The sequence below is a fragment of the Aythya ferina genome (assembly GCF_964211825.1).
Source record: "Aythya ferina genome assembly, chromosome: 1".
Taxonomy (NCBI): domain Eukaryota; kingdom Metazoa; phylum Chordata; class Aves; order Anseriformes; family Anatidae; genus Aythya; species Aythya ferina.
In genome coordinates, this window is record NC_140296.1 from 94002051 (window position 1) to 94021962 (window position 19912).

Consider the following 19912-nt stretch of genomic DNA (forward strand, 5'->3'; position numbering starts at 1 on the left):
GCAGGCACCTTCTGTTAAGGCTATTTAAATGTTTCAGGGTAATTCTGCATGTCCAGCTTGTGTTTCTCTCCTTGGTTCTTGGGCTCAGAAATGTGCCAGTGCCTGTACTGCCCTCAGCCTCCTCCAAATCCATCAGTGCGTGGTGTTGCACTTGTGCTCCTGGAGGTGGTCATGAAGCCATGCTACTGGTTACTAAAGGAAAAGACACTTGGGGTAAAAAGTAAAAATAAAAAACTGATGCGCTGCCTCAGATGTCTAAGAAGATTTTTAATGGCTGAACATAGCTAGCTCAGACACTTTAAATAGGCACACACTGCACTTCTCTGCTATATCTTGAAGGTTAACGCACACCCTCTGCAATGCACTTAGAGCACAGCACATTAATATGAAGTGACTTTCTTAGCATCATCTGTCACTTCCCTCCCCACTTTGCAAGACAGCCATTGCACCCTCCATTGCCACCCTGTAGAAAACAGCAAGCATCCCTTTACTACCTTATTTCCCTCAACACCAAAACCAATTCCCACATTAGGCAGTACATTTTCGCTACCATCAGCCACAAAATCAAGGCAAGCAAGGCAATGGCTCAAGCCAGCCCCAACGACTTGTAGGTTCAGGATACAGCAAGAGGGGCCAGACCAACAGCTTCAGAGGTAAGTGACTGGTCTGTCAGTGATGGTGCATGATCAAATGCTCTGTTCCTGCTCCATGCCACTTCTGCCACGGCACCACTTCTGCCAAGAGCCATCTCTTGGTGGGCAGTGGCTGCTCCACTGCAGCCCCCATCCCATGCCAGGAGCTGTTGCCTGGCCCCCCATGCAACCCACAGCCCCAACACAAGGAGCCTGCCCTTTGTGCTCCTTTTGGGAGCAAAAAGGGCAGGCCGAGGTGCCATCCTCTGAAAGCAGCTGACCTTCACCTCGGGCACAGCGATAAAGCCAGCTGCCAGGTCCTACAGTGCCAGCAGACCCTGCGGCGACCATGGGACAAGCCCCTCTGTAACCCAAAGAGGCTCATCACCTCGCCAGGGATTATCTCCCCGGGCATTTCTGAAGCCCACCTGCTGAGGCTGACAGGGATCAAGTGTCTGCCAAGCCCTCGAGCTGTTTGAGCAGCAGTGACAAGGCTTCAACTCGCGCCTTCAAGGCATTGTGCACCAAGATACCTGTGGTTTCTGCATGAGTCACTTTTGGGAAGATGGTGGTGCTGACATTAGCAATAGCAACAGTCAGGCTGAGATCTCCACAGGGGAAAAAACATACCGCTAATACATTACCAGATATATAGCACTGCCTGAGCTCACTCTCCGGAGCCACCTTTGACACCATGGTAGCACCACAGGCAGATTTCCACCCGCAAAACCCCAGCTGCTAACAGCAGACAGCTGTTCAAGGGCAGTTCCCGGCCACCTTACAAAGTCCTGCCAAGTATTGGCTCTCTCACTGCATGGAGAAGCCATGTAAGCAGTATAAAGGAGGCCTCTCATTTCTGTGCTTGTGTCTCTCCAGCTGCTTCTTCTCTTCAGGTGACAGATATTTCCAGGTTATGGAAATGTTCATGATGAGATCCTGTTTTTCAGCATGTCAGGCAGAACTGTCCTGTGTGTTGGGTATGTGCAGTCATATGGTCACCGTACCCTATCCTTGCTTTATCTCTCATGCAGGTCTTCAGGACGTGTAATGCATGATGCACCAGGTGCATCTGCTGAACATTCATATTCCTTTTCTCTGCATCAAGTTCCTTCTCCAGCTTCATCCTTTCTCTAGCCCCAATCACGCAGAAACTCTCAACACCCACCTTTTTGCTGGACGGAGCCAACCACAGCTCTGTCACCTCCTATGGTAAATTGGGCCACACAAGCCCTGGTACCTGGAACAGCTTTTTCCTGATCCCCCAGTGTGAATCCATCCTTTTGGAGCAGAGGATCAAACACCACCCCGTACCCAAACAAGGTGCCACCGCAGCCTTATGCAACATTACTTGGTATGTAATACCCTGCGCTTCTGAAAATAGCTCCTGAACACATCCACTCATCACATTTCTCCTTGCCACCACTGCATCGCATTACAGCTCCTCCTGGCTCCCAGACGAACCCATGCCACAGGCATGTGTGGCCCTTCTCCTCCCAGACCAGTCCCAGGAGGATGAGCACCCAGCTTGTAGCAAAAAATCTTATTTATCCCCAAAGCATGTGATGCTGGTTCTCCGTACTGTCAAATTTTACCTTGCTTGTGTCCTTTGGGGCCTGCCTTCCTGGCCCATTGCCCCGTTCTCCTCCACAAAACGCCTCCCAGCTTCTCGCCAGTTCTGAACTTCATCAGCACGCCATCCTGTGCCAGGCCATCAACTAAGCATGGTTCCCAAAACCCATCCCTGAAGATACTCTCCTCCATGGTCCTGCTGGAGCTGTTTCTTCCAGCTGCTGCAGGCATCTGTGATGGGACGTACTGGCTGCTTCACTGAAACCAGCCCCAGGCTGGCCAGAGGTTGGATATCATTTTCTATCACTGCCTCTAGATTTCATCAAAATCTGATTAGGAGCACATAGACGCTGGTACCAGACCTGATTAAGTTGCCTGCAGCCAGCATTAACACAGCATGCTGCATCATTAAAACCCAGCGATCTTGCAACCCTTATGGAAAAGTACTAGAGCATACGGGAAGCCAAAAATCCTCTGATAATCCATGCTCCATCCTCGACTGCCAGCAATCACTCACATAGGATAACCAGAGGCTGCTTCTCAGCCAAGGCTGCTGCTGTGGGGTCTCCCTGGCCAAAGGGATGCTAAAGAAGATGCTGGAAGAGGATGCATCCCCTTTGTTTGGAGTTTATTGTGTGAGTGACTCACTTGCTAAAAAATAAAAACAAAAAAATCTCTATGGTGAGGGAAGGATGTACAGGCTGGGCAGCAAGAAGAAAAGCCGCTGGTGTGCCTTGTGCTGCCTGGGATGCTAACTTTATCAGGGCGGTGTGGCTCCGAAGGCTGAGGCCAGCAACAGCAGGTGCGCACACAGCCCCTGAGCTGCTCTGCTCTGTGCTCACCTCTGCCTCTGCCCTGGCCTACTGAACCCACACAGATGCTGGAGGGTTTCTGCTGAAACACCATCAAGCTGTGAAGACAAAAAGAAATAAAAACCTTCCCCAGAAGGCTGGAAATTGGAATTGACAGGAAAACAACAATCATCAAGGATGCTGTATTGAAAGTCAGTGCAGCACCAAGAGCCTCCCTCTGCCACCAGTGCAGCAGTACCTGATACCGTTTAGTTGGTCATTTATTCTGCAGGCTGTGTAGAGTTGGGTGATGGCAAGCATTGAGGATGCAATGTGGAGGAGAAGGTGGTTTTGATAGCTGTCAGGTATCACTATACTGAAAAAAAGTAGAAGTGAGTATTTTCTAATGTCAGGTGGACAACTCAGACACATATAAGCTCATCAAAGAAAGAAGATGCAGTTATGCTTCCATCTTCTGATCAATGTATTGATACTTTGATTTTATGCCCATAAATTTTCTGTAACAAGATATATATATATATATATTTATATATATTACTTTCAGAGAGAAGGTAAACTATAAGGAAGTTAATTGGAAAGTCTGTGGTCCAAAATGTTTTTGGACAGGCTGGTATCAAAACTCAACTTCTCTTAGACTTGTTTGGTGTCATGACAACTCTATTGCTTGCAAAGTGTCCTGAAAGTGAAGGATACTTTTCCTCAGTGAAGCTGTGGTTACCATAATGCAGGTCCTGGTGTTCTCAGGTTCATCCATAGTCCCTCTAAGGTAGGGATTGCATAGCTCCATCCTACTTCAAACCATGGGTGCTATATGTTGTGAAGCAGGGGGATACACACCAGGTAGTCCACATCTAATTTGGACTCCAGTACTCTTGACCTGTGGCATGAAGCACGTCATCCAACCTCTGCAACTTATTTTCCCATGAGCAAAAAGGAGACAGTAACTCATTAAGGATGAGAGTCTCAGCTGAGTGTTGATGTTTCCCTGTTTGCTGTGTGCATGGCAATGACTGTGTGACTGCAGGAACGTCCCTCGTTCTTCAAGATATTTGACATCAAACCATAAACTTTCAATCTGTCTTCTGAACAAATTACTCTGTCGAATTTTCAGGTTTCCAGATTGTTTGTCAAGTGTATCTCCATCTTTCTGAAGTTGTCAAAGGATGCCGATAAATAGCTTATCTCCTTTAACACTGATATTCTCGCAGCACACAGAAGACTATTAGCAAGTCTTATTAGATGGGAGGCAGGTGAACAGATAAGGGGGATAGAAAGGTGACCAGAAACACACACCAAAGGCTAGCACAGTGTTGCCAAAACTACTGAGTAGTTTCGTTTCTCTGCAATAAATTTCCCTTAGAGTTTTCTCAGAAGAAAACCTCTTACATGATTTGGTGTCTCAGAAGTGCTCTTATACAAGAGACAACATGGCACAGGTTGCTGTCTGGACCTGTAATTCAACCCCCTATATTACTAGCAACAGACTGAAGCCCCTAATACTCATTTTCCTGCAAAGCAAGCCACTGAGTATCCCTGCCTGCCCGGGTACTTTGTGATGATACTTGTCATTTCTTTCGTATTTCATCAGTCTGTTAAATTTGGCAATCAATCAATTTAAAGTGCAAACAGCCACCACCCCATGGCATGCATGGATCTATAGGCTTGAAACCTTTCTAATGTTAGCTTGTTTCAGTACAGTTGAAGTTTCTAGCATAATTCATCAAGGAAAATACTCTACATACCGAAGTGTCACCAAAAGCAGCATGCTGTTTTGTGTTTAACTGCGGTGCTCCAGCAATGATTTTACATCCACAGTGAGATGCAGTGTCAGGCAGTCCCTGCTAGCCAGGTGGGGTTGTTTTCTCCCAGTAAATAATAAACGGCATAATAATGCATACAGTACGTTTTCTATTGAATCTAATTCACTAGCTCATGTACTTTTGCTGTTAGAAAAGTGGAATTAGAAAAGACTTAATGCTTTTCCTAGTTGCACCAAACCACTGCAGAAAGTGTTAAGCTTATGCAAGCAGAATTAGCATTAGGGCTAAAATCACAGGGCTCTCCTGCAGAGCAGCAGCTGGCTTTCAGTGAGGTTATCCTTTGCATACTCACAACCTCCTTTCGTCTGGCAGAAAAGACAATCAGCAAATGCTAGGAAGTGTTATCCCAAGGAAAGCACCGAGGGTCTGTTTGGTAGGTACGGCCGTGCACTGCTGGCTTTCTCACTAGGCACTGAAAGTATCCTAGGACTGGGTCAGTGCACTGTGTCTGTAGGTGAGGCTTAGCATTCCTCACATTCCCTGAGGGCCTTGCCAGATTATGCGCTCTCAAGAAGATGGTTGCCATATTTCTGCCTTAAAAAGTAATACCTGGATGTGTGAGGTGTGGTCATTTTTTTTCATGACTGAAGCCATCGGGCCTGCCCGGTGTACTGGCTATGCTGGGGCTCTTGGCTCTGCACCTCAGCAGGGGGAAGGCAGAGCTTACAGGACATTGTGCACACAAAGCTCCGCAGCCCAGGATACAACAAGGCTACTGCAGATATGCAGGTTGTCACACAGCACGAGCTCATCGTGTTGGGTTTATCTCATTTCCAGGGTGACTCCATATTTCCAGGTGTCTCCATAACTTCCTGACAGCAAATTGCAAAAGTCCACTACCCACAGTCTAAAAAAGCCCTCTCTTTTGTGCCTCGCACACTGTTCTGCTAATTTCATTGCACATCCTGGCTGTGTATACTGATTTTCTTTACAGTGTTGCAGTATTTCTTGACTAGCAGTTCTGCATTCATCTTATTCAGTGCCTTTATGATGTTCAAAATGCCTTGGCTTCCTCTCAAAATGTAAGAGTCTTTTTAGTCTCTTCGTGGAACAGCTGCTCCATTCTCTCGAGCTGTTTTGTTGTTTTCTTTGTGCCACTTATATTACCACATCTTCCCCGAAACGCAGAGCCCAGACAGCACAAAATGCTCAAGATGTCAGCTCGGCAAGGCTGTAAATGACAACAGAGTCACGCTGTCTCCTGATGGTGTCCAGCGTTTTGCTGGGTCTTGGCCGCTGCTGCAGGTTGAGCTGATGATTTCGGTGAGCTGTCAGCGAGGACTCCAAGGTCCTTCCCTCGCTGCAGCTGGCAGCTCTGAGCTCTGCATCACCTACAAGCATAAGAACAGCATGGGCAGAGAACTGCTTACCCATCTTTCGCCTCCCAGTGCTCTGCAGACTTCAGATGTATCCTGAACAAATAAATGGACCCGCTCAAGAGGTTCAGGAAACCTCCCCAGCTTTTTCTTCTACCTAATTTGTTCTGTTATTTTTATAGTGATCACACACAGCACTGGAGATCTCCACTTAAAAAGCCAGCCTCTTCTTGATCAGAGTTAAATATAAAGTTACAGTTCCTTTGGGTATGTAGCTACGGGCTACTTTAATAAGTACTTTTTATCCTCTCACTTCCCCTGTAAGCAGTTATTATAAATCTCCTAGCAAGTAATTGGACAAGGAGATGAAATCCAAGCTCCATCCTGCTCAGTGAACTTCTAAATAACAGTTAGAGCATGAATATGGATTAATTTTCTCTGTCTCCTCGACCCAGTGAATACAGATCTATCCCTGAAAACTGACAAGGCTGGGACATCTCTTTCCTACAAAGAAGATCATGTATCCTTGTGGCTAGGGTCTCCTGCAGGTGGGCTGCTGATGCCTCCGTAAACAACGATAGGATCAACCCCTGTGCTCTCCGCGTCCTAAATAAATATGTTAACCCTGGTTCAACCAGGTAAGAGAGGGAGAAAGTGCCTTATTTTCTTCTCTTATTTTGTATGAGCTTCTGATCATGCCTGATCTGTTTCTGCCTCTCTGGTGAAAGAGGAGTATGCTCATGTATCTTGTACATCCTATGGGACTCAGGTAAATGTATACACAGCACCAGAACCATTAGCAGGAACACGAGGCAAGGTGAAAAGCTAAAACCCTAATGATGGAGAAAATGTAATTTTACAGATACTAGTGGAGCTTGCTAGGATTAAATTAATACTTTTTACAGACAGAGAAGAGATGTGACAGAAAATGTTTATTTAAACTGCTATACAATGGAAATCTTAATCATTTTCAAAAGTCAGCTGGGGAAGAAGTGACTCACTTAGGTTGCAAGCAGGAAGCCTCTTTGTAGTTTTCAGTGCTGAATTTCATTTTCTCTGAATACAACATCACTTGTGTGAGTGCAGTTATCTGCTGAGTGGCAGCAGTGTTTCTGGCAGTACATAAACATGAAGAAAGACATGGTTCCTGCCCTGAGGAGCTTACAATCTAAAATATGACAAGGACAATACTATTCCAACATATAACAATCAACTGGAATATCATCAGTCAGATATAAGAAGACCCATTTTAACAAGCAATTGTAATACCAAATATATATACAAAGGCTGCAGGTAGGATAGGGTGGCATCTTTGCTGCTACATATTTATATGTTCACATGTATACAGGTGTGAAAGGTAGTGATAGTTTGCTTGAGAGGGTGACTTTTTCTTTGGCAGGGCTGCTCCAGTTTGTGCTTCCTGAACAAAAATAAGGAAAAGTAGAGCAGAATTTAGCTCTCTTTCTGTGACTTTACATATCTGAACACTGGACAGCATTAGGCTGAATTAATTTCCATGAAACAGACCCAGATCTGGGAGAGGCAGTGTGGAAGAGCTGACAGCTTTTCTGTCCTGTTGAGGCACTGGGTCTCACATCAGTGTGAGCACATTTGCTAAAACCTATGGCAGTTAACTCAGGAATAGAATTAGCTGGGAAACCCACCAGTTCTAGAAAAAGCTTGTAACACCTTGTGGCTGCAGTCAGCAGAGTGTCCCACCACCCAGAGGAAAATCTGCTGGAAATTCCAACTTTCTTGTAGATGATTTTATTTTTTTTTCCATAATAAGAGATTGTTTGATCTTTATTTCTGTGCACAGGAGATGAAACAGTAGAAGGAAGAAGGAAACCTGAAGATTAATACCTGTTCTGACAAAACGAGCTATGCTGGATGCTTGTACATCTCTATGGGTACAAGTTGTGCCTCTTAGATGCTTCCTGTTTTGAGTTTTTAAAGTCACTTTTGGCCCAGTTTCTAAGCAATCATAGTTAACAGATTATAGTGTCATACTTCTGGTCAGGTTCTTCACCCTTCCCCATTCATGATTTTTGAACATGTTGACCAAGTTCAACTACATCTGAAGGAGCGCTTCTTTTGAAACATGAAGCTCTTGAAAGTGTCAGTGAAATTAGAAAGAGGAGAGAGATGAATTCTTACCTGAGGCAAAAGAGAAGCTGCAATGAATAAGCAGAAAAGTGTACATTTGGCCTGCCAGTTGGACAGGTAGGGCATGTGTATGGTTTTGGTAGATTCTTTCAATTCCTGTATTGCAGGCATTTCATGCAACAACATACACAAAATTTTCAAGTTAACGTTTCTTTTAGAAGATTTAGAAACTGTGCTGGAAATCTCAATAGTTACCTGAAAACCTGTTCAAGAAAGAATGTGTCATAAGGAAGTGTACTAAGACTCTTCTTGCTCCTCCACCTCTTCCTTTTCTTCTCCTTCTTCTTGCTTTTCTTCTTCTTCTTGCTTTTCTTCTTCTTGCTTTTCTTCTTCCTTTTTTTTTTTTTTTTTTTTTAAACAGAAAAGAGTTGTAGTTGAGCAATTAGGAATTAAAGGAAAATAAACAGTCTTGAAATGCAGAGCTCTGCCTTTGCAACTGCTACATTTCTAGCAAAATCAATCTTAATAAAGCTTAAAAAATAGGACAGTAGAGTGATGTATGGAGTCTTTATTCTTAACGTGCCAAAGCCTTGTGCAGTTAATAGGCAAGCAAGGGAATATAAGAATCCTTTTCTGAGATAGGTTAGAACACAGCTCATAGTTAGGCTGTAAATAGATGGTCAGGATTAAAATGACAACATAAAATATATGTAAATATGGCAAAGAGTTTAATATATTTTGAATTAGATGCTTTCTTGGAGTAAACAAATAAAGATTCATGACACAGGAACTAAACTCCCAAATAATCCAAAAATTGTTTGGAGACCGATAACAAGACTTTATTTCTGTTTTTAAAGTTCTTTTTTTCTCTTTGTTTTATAAAGAAGAAAAGGCACAAGTTAGAGGCAATAGCCCTTTCCTTCAGTAAACAAAATGAACAGTCATCTGTAAGGTAGCATTTGTATAACACAGGTGTTATGTCTGTGTTTACTGTTTTTTAATAGCTAGCAAATTAAGCTTTAAAGTATAGTTCTACTCTGAAAAAAAAATAACAAAAATGGCACTGTAGTCTTCTCTGTTCCTTCTCTTCCAGAAAACTCTTGCTTAAAGGCACTTACTCTGCAATATAAACAGTTTTATCTCAAAAATGTCATATTTACATCTACTATCTTGATTACAAAAATTAAGGGAAAGTCCTCCCATAACGATCAACCAATTAAAGATTTCATAAATAGCTTTCAGTCAGGACTTTTGGTAGTGTATAAGCACAGAACTTAGGTTTTCTGTATGAGAATCATATCTGAGTCACTTACGTAAAAGCCTGTTTAAACATGTGCTTGGAACTGTTGTAATCAGAATCCTGTTTTGAGGAGTTGTTTTTAGAAAAAAATATTGCGTTAGGGGATCTTCCTTACCAAACCAGAAATGTAATATGAACTTCCACACAGGTCAGCCAAAGTTCTCCCAGTGAAATATTTTATCTTTCTGAGTCTTTCCTCAGAAAATTTTTTTTTTTTTTTTTTCACTATTTTTGAAATGGAGCTTGGGAAGCCCAAAGACAAGCAACATTTAAAAATGTGAATAACTTCAGTTCAGAATTCAATTACCCTTTACAAAAGAATACAGGCATTTTTCTTGCTTGAAGCATGAGGTAGTGGTGTCAGGGTGCGCTACCAAGCCTTCAGAGCCCTCATGTGCCTCACCACCAGAAACCTCCATGCTCTGCCCATGGGCTCAGGAGCTCCATTGCAGCTTCCAGACCCACAACTCACAATTCTGACAGGAGGCATCTGTATGTATACCCATGTATATATGCATGTATTGCCATTTGGAAGTGGGAAGATTAAGCGTGCCCTTTCACTTATTACAAGCTTGTAGTGGAAAACAGCCTAAAGTAATAATTAGCTTTATTGAGAAGACTGAAGAAATATTCAAGGCATAAACTTATGATGCTGGGCAAAGCAGAAAAGCATATAAGGATTTGCACTTGGGCCTTATGAACTCTGGCAAGGGAAATATACCCTTTGTAGGTAGAACTGCCTAAATTGTCAGCATGACGCTGTAATTAGCATGGTGGCAGTAAGAGATTTCCAAAGATCTAGCTGTCTTGTAAGCCCTTGATGGATTTTATTAAATAATCCATGAAAGACAATTTCTTTTCAATATACAGCTTTTAACGATTATTGACCTATTTTTGGTCTCAAGTATGACTATGTTATGACCAATAATTTTCTCTAGCAGAATATATAACTGGTATATTCAGTTTCATGAATAAGAATTTACTAACTTTTGAGCATTGATGAGACTGGAAAGGAATGAAGTGCACACAAACAAACACTGAAAGCAAAATGTCCAAAGAGCATACTATACCCCTGTTGCTGCATCTTCTTCCTTGTTTTCCTAAGTGAAAGATATAAAAAAAAAAAACGTTTAAAAGATAGATCAAAAAGAAAACCTCAGAGGTCATACAAGCAAAGCACAGGGAAAGTAAACATTAAATGTAGCAAATTACATGGAATTCAGTGGATTTATTTTGGGACAAAGTCCTCCAGATTAGCTCACAAGGCACAGTTATGCTAAGTGTTTACTTTGAAAAGGGGTCACAAAATCATAAGACACAGCTCCCTTTTTCTCAATTATTTCCAGTTAAATCTGCTTCATTTGCAAGCAAAGCATTAGAGCTTGAGTTTTGTTTGCTTTTTCATTGGTGGGGGGGTGGTGATGGTGGTAATTAGCTGGTCTTCAAAATCCAAGTTAAATCAGAATTATACAGAGATCTATCCATGTTATATATTGTCTCTCAGGATCTGGCTTGCAATGCTGTTAACTGTTGTAGGCTGGAACAGATGCCTTGGCTCAACGGTACTGAGGAATAAGAAATACTACAGACTGGCTTTGGACTGTAGATCGAGACAAAGTGATGAAGAGGGATAAAAGAGAGAAAATATAAATGTACAGTGAATAATATTTGATGTTATATACCAAGCTGATTGTTGGAAAGAAGAGCTAATCTTTCACAAAATTTCTAAGAGGAAGGGCAAACGCAGCGGCACCATGCAGGAGGTGTGAGTGGTTGTTACAACTTTACACAGAGTGAGTGGAGATAAGGAAGTGAGCTGCAGTGCCAGGGTTTATATATGGCCTGGGGAATTATGGAGACAGGATACAGGCTTGCATTTTAATATGATTTTTGAACATGTTTCTAAAATAATTCTGCCCTGAAGTGAGCCTAATCTGTACCACAAACTGATTTAACTGGGACACCACTTAAAAAAAGATTCTACCCCCCAAGCTAAAAGCTAAAGTTAAAATCATATAGTAAAAATAAAGAAAAATAAGTGCATAGAAGGTCACAGCCTTTTCCTCCAAAAACTCAAAAACGAAAGGACAAATTAAGGGAAAGGGGCACTATATTCAAGCAAAATAGTTCCTCGACCTTCTCCATCTCTGTGGGGATTAGGAATGGAAAAAAAAAAAAAAAAAAAAAAAAAAAGATTAGGGGGATGTCCTAATTATTAAGAAGGATAAGCTTGATGAAGTGATTAGGGAAGGAAAGAATGCAACAGGTTTAAAGTGAGAAAGAAATCATAATCAAAAGAAATCCAAGTGCACCTGTCCCTTGGTAACACAGGCTGAGAGCTGTTCCTGTCCCTTACTACAGTCCCTGTGTAAGAGATTTCTATCTCAACATCTGCTCTGGGCTTTCCTGAACACACATGTGAATAAGGAGCTGGAGTTCCTGAATCTGAAAAACTGCAGGCAGGTCTAACGTGAGGTGCATGAAGAACAACCTATTGCACTGTGCACTTATCCCTTCTGCTTCCAGGAAGCAGCTTCTGATGGAAGAAATTTGTTTTTCAGAGGGTTGGGGTCTCTTGCTGGCTTCCCCAAAGTCCTACCTGAGACAGAGATGGGGCTTCTGGACTCCTGCTTCTTCCAGCAAGGGCAGCAAAAGCAGCACGGGAGGGGTGCAGCCTCCACATGGACCCACACTGGCCCCACCACTGAAGTTTTGGAGAAGCTTTCTGAGACCTGGGACCTCTGTGAGGCTCCACAATTGAGAGAGCCACAGTTAATTTTGCCATCTGTCATATGTTCATTGGCAAAGACTGAGATACCTTTACATTGCCAAGAGTCTTCTAGAATGTTTCCATAGCACTTGCAATTCTCTTGCAGAGTCACTGGAGAAAAGCAGGCTGGGTTATGCCCTACACAGGAGAGTCGTTTTTCACCTTGCTTGAAATGGAGTGCTAAATAAGGCCAAAATGCCACGAATAATTTCACATCTATATATTAATTCAGAAGCTGAACATAAAATTGTGATACTTATTTATATTTCCACATTTTGATCTGAGGGTTTGTGAAAAGAAGTTGACATTCCAAATGGGACCTGACTACAGTTCAGAAGATGAAAGCGTGTGGCTGCAAAACACCACGGGCCACTGATAAAAAGGTCACCCTTTCAGAACATGGTACACAGAGATCAACTTTTAATAAGCCAGAAGAAAAAAAAATAAAATAAAACCTGTGTGGGTAGAGCAAACAGAAAACATCTATTCAGTGTGGTCAAGTTGTCAAACAAGACGTGCTGGGCTGCACAATGAGAGGAGGAGAGGGAAATACTAAAAATACTGCACTGATACTTCATGTGTCCTTTAGGGCCCAACATCCAATGGAGATACTCCAACGGCAGTCTCATGATCTTTAAATGTATTTGCCTTCATAAAACCCTGGCCACATAAGGAAATGTTATTCTAGCTCTCTTTTGTAGGGGAAAAAATGAGATTCAGACACAAAAGACAGAATTCATCCTACCATAGTTACCTCAAAGTTATTCTTCTCATTTAAACTAGTCCTCTGCATGCTCACCGTAGTGAATGAAAATACCAGAATTTCTAAAGAATGATTCATGCCATCCATGCAGAAGTGCTAATTACAATGAGCTGCGGCAAGGCAGACAGATGCCACGTCACTGAAGTGATTTGTCCTACGTGACATGGAAGTGGGAGGTAGAACAGGATGAAAGATGGCTTTTTGTTCATCCTTGGCATGAGCTACTAATACCTTGCGGCCTGCAATTGTGAGTATACTCTCTAACAATGAGTTGGACAGGAACAGAAAAAGTGCTTTTTAGTTCCCCTAGGAGCTAGTACACCGCTGGCACAATGAAGGTGGGTGCCAGAGCTGGGTGATTTCAGGAAGGCTTTTCTTCCCCCTTACGTAAGAACATAAGAACATTTCAACATTGCCAAGACCGTGCAGGTGAAAGAGGAGGACTTGGAAGACTAACCATGTTTTATGCCCTCATAACGACAGAACTACCAGTTCAAATGCACCCTCTTGCCCAGTGTTCACTCCTCTGCCACTCCCCTCCCTGTAAACCTAAAGGACAATATGTTTGCCACTTACAGCTCCTATCTGTTCTGTGAGAAATGGAGCAAGGTGCTTGTTGTGTAGAAGCGGTGTTGCACTGTCATCACAAAGCCTCGATACACAGCTGCTTGACATATTTGCAGACGTGTTCCAGCAGTTTGTTCTCATTTGAAAAACATTAGAGTAGATTGCTAGCCAGAACGGCAGGTAATCTAATCCAGCCAGGGGATGCACTACTGTTTTACGCTGGGTTTCTCTTAAAAGCTGGCATTTCTCTTAAAAGAAAAAGGTATTTGATGGCATTCATGTGCTGGCTGAATTTATAGAGACATGAAAAGTGCTTACATACAATTTAAGGAGAAATTTCAGTTCCCACTGAGGACTGTGTCTCCTTTCATCATCATGTAGGATCAACTTTGAAATGTAAAATGGGACTTCCAGTGCCTGAGACTTACATGAGGCTGTGGAAAAGGATGCATTTCCAGCCTAACAGTTCAGTCATTGTTAAAATTGGGAATGGGGAAAGTTGTAAAGAGTGAGGTACTTCCTTTGGAAAAACATTGCAGCGTTTATTTTTAACATTGCAACATTTATTTTTATTAAAAAAATAAATTAGTGAGAGATTATGCATTTGTTACTGATATTACACACACACACACACACAAAAAAAAAAAAGTGTATTTTTGAGATGTGTAAGTGCTTGATTCAGCAGTAGGCTTGCCTCTTTGGGAAGAGAGTCACCCGAAACTGCAAGATCAAAACAAAGCTATCCTTAAATGCCAAATTGGCACAGTGGCAGGAGAAATAAAGTATCGGGATTCCTATCTCCAGACACAGGGCCCATTTCTGCTTAGTCTCTACTTGGTCTAGACCCTGGCCAGTGAAACAAATATCCCACTGAGGAAGAAAACTACACAAGAGAATTGCCCCTTTTCACAGGATCCATCTATGCTTTCAACCATAACTACTTTACTGATGTCAGCTAACTGCAGGGGAATGTAAATGTTATGTTTTGCAGCTATTATTTTAGAAAGTTGAAATAACTGAGATGGTTTTGTCCAAGAATCTCTTGCACTGCAGCTTGAGATCTGCCTGTGTGGCTTTGATATCACAGCATAAGGCACGCAGGAAGGATAACAGTGGTCTCCATTTCTGCAGGGGCTCCTGCATGGGCTAGAGAAGACACTGTCAGATATGGCTTGCCATGGCAGCAGTCAATGCTGGTACCTGACAGCAAACATTAACAAATAGATTTACGAGCACTGCAGATGCTGGTCATTGACATGAGCCAATTTTTCCACATGGATAGGACTCAGATGTCTAGTTCTAAATTATTGTCCGTAATGAGAGTTGAGATCCAAGTGAGCGTTAAAAAAATAAATAAATAAATAAAATCATATGAAAGCAAGTGGCAAAGGGAAACTGCTAAAGAAAGACAATTGTTATCCATGATTCAGAGCAGGGTTCCCTGGAGTTTTATCTGTTTAATATCACCATGATGTCAAAGAAAATGCATCCAAAAGACAAACAGGAGCACTCTGCAATCAGTCTTCCCACCCTAAGATAAATTAGGAGGGCCTGCGGTGTTCCGTTTCTTGAGCTTAGCACAGGTAAAATCCTCAAATCACAAAGCAAAAAAGGAAAGAATTACCTGTTGATCTTCTGATGGTGACTGAGCAGACTGAGACTCTTCACGAGTCCCTTCATTTGCACTGTCTTCTGTGTGTGCCTCAGCTTCATTAGTGGTATCAGACTTTTCAGTTTCCTGGCAGCAAATAAGTCATTATTAGCCTCAGGACACAAACCCAACAATTTCTTTCCATACAACTCATGACTTTATGGTTTGGGGAAGTGTTTTTCTAATTTTACTTCAGCAGTCAAATCAAAATCGACCCTTTTGGACATTTTCCTTTGAAAGGAGCATGTGTTAGCATGTTGCTTTGTTGGTAAAGGCATGGGGTTTGTATACAGAAAACAAGAACTGAAGCACCTCTTCCTTCTCAGAGAACAGCAGATTCTCTAACTTTACTTTTGAAAGTTTAGTAGAAATGGATGCTCACCCTGATGGCTTCAGAGAAAAAAGGCTTTTTCACCAGCATGCACTCTAATTAAACTTCACCAGGAGGCTACAGAAAAGCAGTTGTAATAAAGGATTTCATGCACAGTCTCTTAACAGTCTTCTTTTTTTTTTTTTTTAACCAACAGGTAACTATCCCTCAATTCACACACCAATCTATAATATCTATTTATTCCAGCAGCATCCCAGAAGACTCTTCATTTCAAGTCCTGCCCAGGCGAGGTAGCCGTGAAAGGTCACACTGGATCACACACTGTGTCAGATAAAAGGAGACCTGTATGGCCTTGAGTGGAATAATAGGAATAGGATGAACTGCAATAGCATTAAGTGCAAAGTCACATTATTTGGGAGAGGTAGTTCTGGGACAGATATTAGAAACAGATGTTTATAATGTATTTTGGGACCTTGTTTGCTGATGATCATCAAATAAGAAAAAGATGGATGTATTTAAGTAATGATAGAGCACAATAACCGAGCTGCAAACATGATGCAACAGTGAAAGCAGTACTAAACATGATCCTCAGATGCACGAGGTGAATTATATCTGCTGGAGCTGAAAGCAAATACTAATGTCATTGTATGAAGCAAAAGTGAAACCTCCTCTGGATCACCCTGTACCATTCCAGTCATCCAGGCTCAAGAAAGAGATTTAGCCTGGAACAGGTGCAGAGGGGGGTCACAGAAATATCTGAAGGAGTGGAGAGCCTATCTTATGAAAGGGTGACAAAAAAAAAAAGTTTTACTACTTTAATCTATTGAATGCAATGCAGTGAGAGGACATGATGGCTCTCTAAAAATAGATCAGAGTAATATCAGGGAGGGATAGGATAAAGAAGAGCACTGAGGTAGATGCAAAATGAGTAAAACCAGCTGTAAATAAAAATTCTAACCATTGGCAGTGTGAAACTGGAAGAGCTTTCTAGTAGAGAAGTGGAGGCAATGGATCTCGTTCATTAAAAGGGAATTTGACCACTTCTGAGAAGTGTTACCTGGTGTAGTTGCCTCCTACAACAGAGATTTGGGGTCAGAGATCCTGTCCCATGCCATCTGAAGTCTGACACAGTATGGACAGAGCAGCACATCCCTGAACAGCAGAGGAGCTCCTTTCCCATCCCTGTGACCAAACCCTTACAACTCATCCACCCAATTGCTTTGGGGTTTTCTTTTTTTTCCATAATTTCATCTCTGTCCCTAGTGTTACACCAAATCCCCTGCTCATGATCCCCTGTCTTTAAGCTTCACAGGTCCTCCTCTGGTGTCCTTATTGTGTATGATCATGTGGGATTTCCTCAGCCACTGTACTTAGCCTGCGGATGCATGAGAGGATGCATTTCTGGAGAACAAGTCCTACGAGGAGCGGCTGAGGGAGCTGGGCTTGTTCAGCCTGGAGAAGAGGAGGCTCAGGGGTGACCTTATCGCTCTCTACAGGTACCTCAAGGGAGGCTGTAGCGAGGTGGGGGTTGGTCTGTTCTCCCACGTGCCTGGTGACAGGACGAGGGGGAATGGGCTTAAGTTGAGCCAGGGGAGTTTTAGGTTGGATGTTAGGAACAACTTCTTTACCGAAAGGGTTTTTAGACATTGGAACAGGCTGCCCAGGGAAGTGGTGGAGTCACCATCCCTGGAAGTCTTCAAAAGATGTTTAGATGTAGAGCTTAGGGATATGGTTTAGTGGGGACAGCTAGCGTTAGGTCAGAGGTTGGACTCGATGATCTTGAGGTCTCTTCCAACCTAGAAATTCTGTGATTCTGTGATTCTGTGACACTAGTGGCGCTACCTGGCTTTTAGCCCCAGTGCAGACTCAAGTGAATGCTGACTCTGAGATCTTTATCCCAAAATCTGGAGTGCAATACAAGACATGTCTTCCTGCTGAGATGCTCTGCTGAACTGGGATTAAAATGATAGAAAGGAGGTCAGGAATGTTTGGAAGCAGGTATCACAATAGAGTGAAAATAGACAAAATACTCCTGCAGATGTGTTTTCTTCCCAAAACTTCACTATCTGTAAAACTTGATGCCCTTTTTGTCATTTCTTTTTCCTGAATCAGGGAAAATATGTTTCATCTGTAAGAAGCTTGTAACATAAAGAGAGTGGGCACAGAGGCTGCCATGCCTTTCCCCAGGGAACAGCAGCAAGAAAACTACCAGCAGCCAGCACCACAGAAGCTGCCAGGCTCTCCCAGCACTGCCCTGCCCCTTCCCCACCGTCAGCAAAAACCTCTGTGGGGCTGCGTGGTGAACTGTAGTGGGAGACTGATCAAGATTAAAGCTTTAGAAAGACAAGCTTCTCCAGCACCTCACACATTTTGATCTCTCCATTACACAGCTACATGAATGTTTTCTTCCAGCATGTGGAGGATGCCTGATGAGTATCTGGGCGTAAAGAAAAGGAGATGGAGGACAGAGGAAGGACCAAAGACTACTTTTTCTGCCAATGCTGTTTCATCTGAAATGCACATAAAACTGTGGGCTCACTGCACTCTGCTGCTGGTGGCATTGTTATGAAAAACAGATCTACAGAGCCAATTGTTTGGCTTAATTTATCTTTTGCTTTCCCCCAAAAGATAACAAACTATTTGAAAATTTAAGTATGTAGCAACAGGTAAAATATTGAAATTCTCTTGTCCAATGCTGTGTTTATACATTTTTTCTGTGAGAAAATTATAATGTCCTTACAGATACTTTCTTTGTAGCAGTTCCTAAAATGTAAAGGTGAGTGTTCATGAAAACCGAATTGGTTAGAAATCTATTTTCAGCATGTATCTTCACATTTCATTGCAAAATCCCTGCACTCAATATTTTTTTGGCAGATACACAAAGCACATGAAGAGTGAAGATGGCATTCTAATTCAAATGTACCTATTGTGTAAAACTACCTCAGATGAATCATATACTTACTCAGAACATAAGGCAAATAAAAGTGGTGGCTGAGAGATCTGAACTCCAGAAGCAGTTTTTTTTTGCCAGCCAGGACACACACATGCATGCACACACATTGTTCTCAGTGACTATATGGACACCTGTGGCATTTGGAATACCGCCATCATACTAGCTCTTCAGAGCAATACAAAATTTATTTTTTATTAATGTAAAATGAACTCCTTTTCATTAAGATTGGCTGACTGGTTACTTTTCCTTTAAATGAAATACACATGCTGTAAATTTGTAATTCAAATCAGTTCTAGTAGAAGTCTTCTTGAACTAAAAGACTAAATCTCAGGTATCTATGGATTTGGGGATACCAAGATTTTAGGTATTAAGATTAAGAATACTAAGATTAAGGATTTAAGTCTATACAAGATTTGAAACAAGACCTTCAGCCTGAGCTTCTCTGAGCTCACAGAACATCTGTAAACCTCAATGATCTCCATACAAGCTGCCTGCTCTCTGGAGTTCAGGGAAATGGAAGCAGTATTGTGTTTTGGCTAATACAATTGTTTAAAAAAAAGAAAAAAAAAAACTGTTGGCCCCTGAAAATAAAAAGCAATTAATTGCCTGCATTCAAACCTTGCTAAGATACTCAAAGGTGTAATAATACAGCATACTGTTTGTCATCTTAGATTAAGTAATATGCATCTCATTAACAGAACAATTCACCTGTGTCATTTAAAAAAAAAAAAAAAAAAAACAATGTAGCCACTGCTTTTAATGGGCTCTTCATATATTAGTGATATTTCAGAGCATTTTCAAGAATTTTGAAAACAGTCTCAGGCTCATAAACATGATGAGGGTTTCAAAACAAAAACTTTGGGGGCAGCTGAGAATGACATGCATGACTCTAGACATACAAAGTACATTGATCATAGCTCAAATATATACATGTTTACATGTTGGCACATAATTGTCTGGTCATGCCCCTAGTCCAAGATTAAACGGGATCCTTCAGAAATTTATCACTGACTAGAGCGATCTTTGGGGACAGCATAAATGCCAGACTGCCATGAAAGATGTTTAAAAAATAGAATAGAGGTATATAAGTCCATGTATTCCTTCAAGTGGGAAGTAATTTCATATCAGTAGACTAAAGAACTTACTAACACAAACACACTGCCAGCTTCTTCTTTTAGCCATAGGGTGGTTGGGCACTGGAACCAGAGCAGTGACCACAGCACTGAGCCTGATGGAGTTCAAGAAGTGTTTGGAAAATGCCCTCAGACAGAGGGTCTGAGTTTTGGGTGGTCCTGTGCGAAGCCAGGAATTGAACTAGATGA

The 19912-nt window shown here is 42.1% G+C and overlaps 2 protein-coding genes across 7 annotated transcripts in view; both read right to left on the reverse strand.

Moving 5' to 3' along the window:
* B3GALT5 (beta-1,3-galactosyltransferase 5) overlaps positions 1-5267 on the reverse strand; it is a 31936-nt gene extending 26669 nt beyond the window's left edge. Inside the window, exon 1 of one of the 5 annotated variants that reach the window (XM_084505518.1) lies at positions 5126-5267. The gene's annotated coding sequence lies outside the window, so the exon portion shown is untranslated. Of the gene's footprint in view, positions 1-5121 lie in introns of all 5 variants that reach the window. The other 4 variants (XM_084505519.1, XM_084505522.1, XM_084505523.1 and 1 more) reach the window with 4 other exon arrangements.
* A 1799-nt stretch (positions 5268-7066) lies between these two features.
* LOC311444947 (adapter SH3BGRL-like) overlaps positions 7067-19912 on the reverse strand; it is a 28112-nt gene continuing 15266 nt past the window's right edge. Inside the window, exons 4-7 of one of the 2 annotated variants that reach the window (XM_084536446.1) lie at positions 15280-15393; positions 10626-10655; positions 8511-8648; positions 7067-7569 (exon numbers count right to left, since the gene is read on the reverse strand). In XM_084536446.1, coding sequence (XP_084392572.1) covers positions 8553-8648; positions 10626-10655; positions 15280-15393 — 240 coding nt within the window. In that variant the 3' untranslated portion in view covers positions 7067-7569; positions 8511-8552. The other variant, XM_084536447.1, reaches the window with a different exon arrangement.